At 41.1% G+C, this 4120-nt stretch overlaps 1 protein-coding gene across 1 annotated transcript in view; it reads right to left on the reverse strand.

The window, feature by feature from the left end:
• Nucleotides 1-1044: 1044 nt before the first annotated feature.
• LOC107291281 (NTPase KAP family P-loop domain-containing protein 1-like) overlaps nt 1045-4120 on the reverse strand; it is a 7515-nt gene continuing 4439 nt past the window's right edge. The window contains exon 3 of the mRNA XM_015820271.1: nt 1045-2596. Within this exon, the coding sequence (XP_015675757.1) occupies nt 1045-2596 (1552 nt within the window). The remainder of the gene's footprint in view (nt 2597-4120) is intronic.

A 4120-nucleotide genomic window follows, 5' to 3' on the forward strand; every position in this document is an offset into this window, starting at 1 on the left:
AATTCCCAGAATTCTTGAGCCAGGTGGCTCAGGAATTCTGGGAGTTGAGGTCCACAGGTAGTACAGGAGCCATAGTTGGGAGAAGAACTTTGGACATAATGTAGAATTAGAAAACCGGCAAAAGAAAGAAATGCCAAATTAACGAAAGCAGTGGCATATATAAAGAAAACCTATATAAAATGTTTTACAGATGGCATTTAACACCAGTGAGATTAGCAAAAACGTTTAAAAATACTTCACACAAGTGTTGGAAATGCAAACAAAAACCAGGTACTTATTTCCATATCTGGTGGACATGCCCTAAAGCTAAAAGATTTTGGTCCAAAATATATTTATGGTTGGAGAAAATGACTAAAAAACAAATAGACTTTAAGCCAGAATTATTTTTATTGGGAATAATAGGAGCAAATTATGACAAAGACTGTATATATTTAATTTTACATGTACTAACTGCAGCAAGAATTGTATTTGCCCAACATTGGAAAAATGAAAATTTACTAATTGAAGAAGAATTAATTAAGAAACTTTAAGCGTGTGCAGAAATGGATAGATAGACTTTAAAGATAAAAGAGAAAGAAGACTCCGTGTATTTTAGAACATGGGATAACTTTTATCAATGGATAGAAAAACAAGTTAGAGAGAAAGGAATGTGATATGTAACACTGAATATATACTAGTAAGAAGAAGACTCTCGAGCAATTAATTAACATATTGTTTAAGATAATTAGTTACTACTCATTTTTTTCTTTTTAAATACATGTAATAATAAAGAAAGGCCAGCTGCCTTTTGGAAAGCCACTTTAGGGACAACCATGAATCTCCATAGACATTTACAACCTATGGACTTCAACTCCCAGAATTCTTGAGTCAAGTGTCTCAGGAATTCTGGGAGTTGAAGTCCAGAGGTGGTACAGGAGCCATAGTTGCCACCCCTGATCTGTACAGCTTTCTGTCTTTCTTGCTCCCATCTTCCCAGCGAATGAAACCCTGCTAAATTTCTTTCACCCCAGGATTTCCAGGAAGTGCACATGGAATCCATGATCCCTAAGCCTTCTCCTCTGAATTTGCTCCATCTTTGCTGTAGTCCTTCTCCAGAGTAGCGAGAGCCCGCAGCTGTCCCATCTTAAATTTTATGGAACGGTCTAAATTCACAGTATACTTCAGGAATTTATTCCCTTCTTCTACGGTGAAGTGAAAATCACCGGACAAGAAATTCTCAAAAAGTTCAGGGTCGCCATCCAAGGCCATCATGTTCTGGAGTTCTTTGTGCTTGGAGAACAGCTCAGAACAAGTCTCCACAAAGACGGCCCACATCAACCTCTTCTCATAACCGTTGGGCGGTTGACACTGCTGCTTGTCTTCCATGCACTGGAGGATCCAACTCAAGCGACACGGCCACTGGTTGGCCAACACCACCCAACTGGCCACATTCTGGATACAGCGCTTGTTCCTGAGCAGGTGCTGTTGAGTCATCAACCTGATCATAAGAATGATGGTGTTGCTAATCCTCGTCATCTGGTTAATGTTATCTGGGACATAATGGTAGAGACAATCCTTTTCATCTTGTAAGTATTTGAAAGCTTCACGGATGTTGGCCTCTTCCAGGTTCCCTGTACTGATCAGAACTTCCAGTTTCTTCAAGGTGTCCTGCAAACTCTTCCTCTTGGACTCGATGGCTATTTCTGGTATGGAGAACGGAAGGGTCATTATACGGTTGAGGTACAGGTAGCCGTTGTCTGCCATTCCCTTCATGCTCTCAGCGTTCTCCAAGCAAGAAACGATGATGCAGGGATCAACCACCAGGATGAAGATGAAGGGAGAATCCTTATCGGAAAGGAGCGTGTGGATGGCATTCAACACCCCGACCACCTGTTCAGGGTAGCATATATCTAAAGATGTGATCTCAATAACAATCTTCAAGTGCCGACGGTCAAAGATGTCCATGTAGCGTATAAAGTTGGTGAGGACCTCAATCTCTCTCTTCACTGCACTCCTGAAACCCAAATGTTTGGTGAACTTCTCATCGCTTGTCATGCTCTCGATCTTCTTCTTCTGGCTGATGATCAAGTTCTTGATGACAGGACCAATGGCTATGATGAACCCTGAGCCCAAAATGGCAGCCATGCTGCTACCAAGGTACTTCAAGTATGTGCCATCCCTTATCTCTGGCACAAGGAAGATGACAGTAGCCAGGCCTGCGACAGTTAGGACAACAATCAGCAGGAGTCCTACTGCCATCCAGCATGTTTTCTTTTTAAGCCTCCATTCTTGGGTGGCTCCTTTGACGGATTGTGGATTGCTTCCTACCACTTGGTAGAAACTCAGGGGAAGAGGACTGTAGTAGTTGCGGATTTGGTCACACAGGGTGGTGATCAACCCAGCCCACAACTGTTTGTTGCATGCATACTCCCAGGCGCTGAATTGTATGAAGAGGAAGTCGAAGTTTTTTCTTTCGCGGTGCTTTTTGGTGATGACTGGTTGGTAGAAGATGATGTGCCAGAGAAGGATCAGGTAGTTTATTCCTTTGGGGGCTCGGGACGTCTGGCAAGTGCTGCTGAATTCTTTTTCTTCCTTTTGGATGGATTTGTTGCTCATGCTTTCTGCAAAAATCAGTTCAGAAGGGGTCAACAGAAGACCTGCCAAGTTCTCAAAGACCTCCTATCTATAGAAGGGAATCTTTGTAGCTCAGGATTGAAATGTGGGCTCCATGGTGCTCTTTGAGCTTGGTGGTTTTTCTTGCAAATATTTCATAACCCAATTAATAATAATAACAAACAACAACAACATCATCATTATCATCACCATAATAATAATAATAATAATAATAATAATAATAATAATAATAATAATAATAATAATAATAATAATAATAATAATAATAATAATAATAATACCAAATGAAGAACAGAATAGAGGCATGGGAAGACAAGTACATGGCCAGTACATTAAAAAAATAGCTGGGAAAGCAGATAATAACAAGACCTGGCAATGGCTAAGAGCAGAAAAATTGAAGAAAGAGACCAAGGGACTAATTCTGGCTGCACAAGACCAAGCCTTAAGGACAAATGCATATAAAGTCAAAATTGAGAAGACAGCAACAGACAGTAAGTGCCGCCTGTGCAAAGAAGCTGAAGAAACAGTGGACCACCTGGTAAGCTGCTGCAAGAAGATCGCACAGACTGACTACAAGCAGCGGCATGACAAAGTAGCAACAATGGTGCATTGGAAGATCTGCAAGAAATATCATTTGCCTGTAAACAAAAACTGGTGGGATCATAAAATAGAGAAAGTCATAGAAAATGATAAAATTAAACTGCTCTGGGACTTCAGAATTCAAACAGACGAGCACCTGCAACATAACACCCCGGACTTAACAATTGTCAATAAGAAAGACAAAAAAGTCTGGATAGTGGACATGGCAGTGCCTGGAGACAGCAGAATAGACGAGAAAGAACTGGAGAAGATAACAAAATACAAAGACCTACAAATAGAAATAGAAAGACTGTGGCAAAAGCAAGCAAGGGTAGTACCAACAGTAATAGGCGCCTTGGGTGCAATCCCAAAACAACTGGAGCACCACTTGGACACCATTGGCATTGACACATTCGCCACCAGTCAATTGCAAAAGGCGGCCTTACTAGGAACTGCTTCCATCCTGCGACGATATCTGTAATACCATCAAACATCCACATCTGCCTATCCCAGGTCCTGGGTAAGGACTCGATAGGTAGACAAAATGCCAAATCCAGTCTGAACATCTGGCTGACTGTGCGATGATCCATAATAATAATAATAAGAGGGAGTCAAGCTATTCTCCAAGGTGCCTGAAGGCAGGACAAGAAGCAACGGATGGAAACTGATCAAAGAAAGAAGCAACCTAGAACTAAGGAGAAATTTCCTGACAGTTAGAACAATTAACCAATGGCACATCCTGCCTCCAGAAGCGGTGAATGCTCCAACATTGGAAGTTTTTAAGAAGAGACTGGACAGCCATTTGTCCGAAATGGTATAGGGTTTCCTGCCTGAGCAGGGGGTTGGACTCGATGACCTCCAAGGTCCCTTCCAACTTAATAATAATAATAATAATAATAATAATAATAATAATAATAATAATAATAAT

Source organism: Protobothrops mucrosquamatus, unplaced genomic scaffold, assembly GCF_001527695.2.
Source record: "Protobothrops mucrosquamatus isolate PMUCROS unplaced genomic scaffold, P.Mucros_1.0 scaffold1108, whole genome shotgun sequence".
In the NCBI taxonomy this organism is placed as follows: domain Eukaryota; kingdom Metazoa; phylum Chordata; class Lepidosauria; order Squamata; family Viperidae; genus Protobothrops; species Protobothrops mucrosquamatus.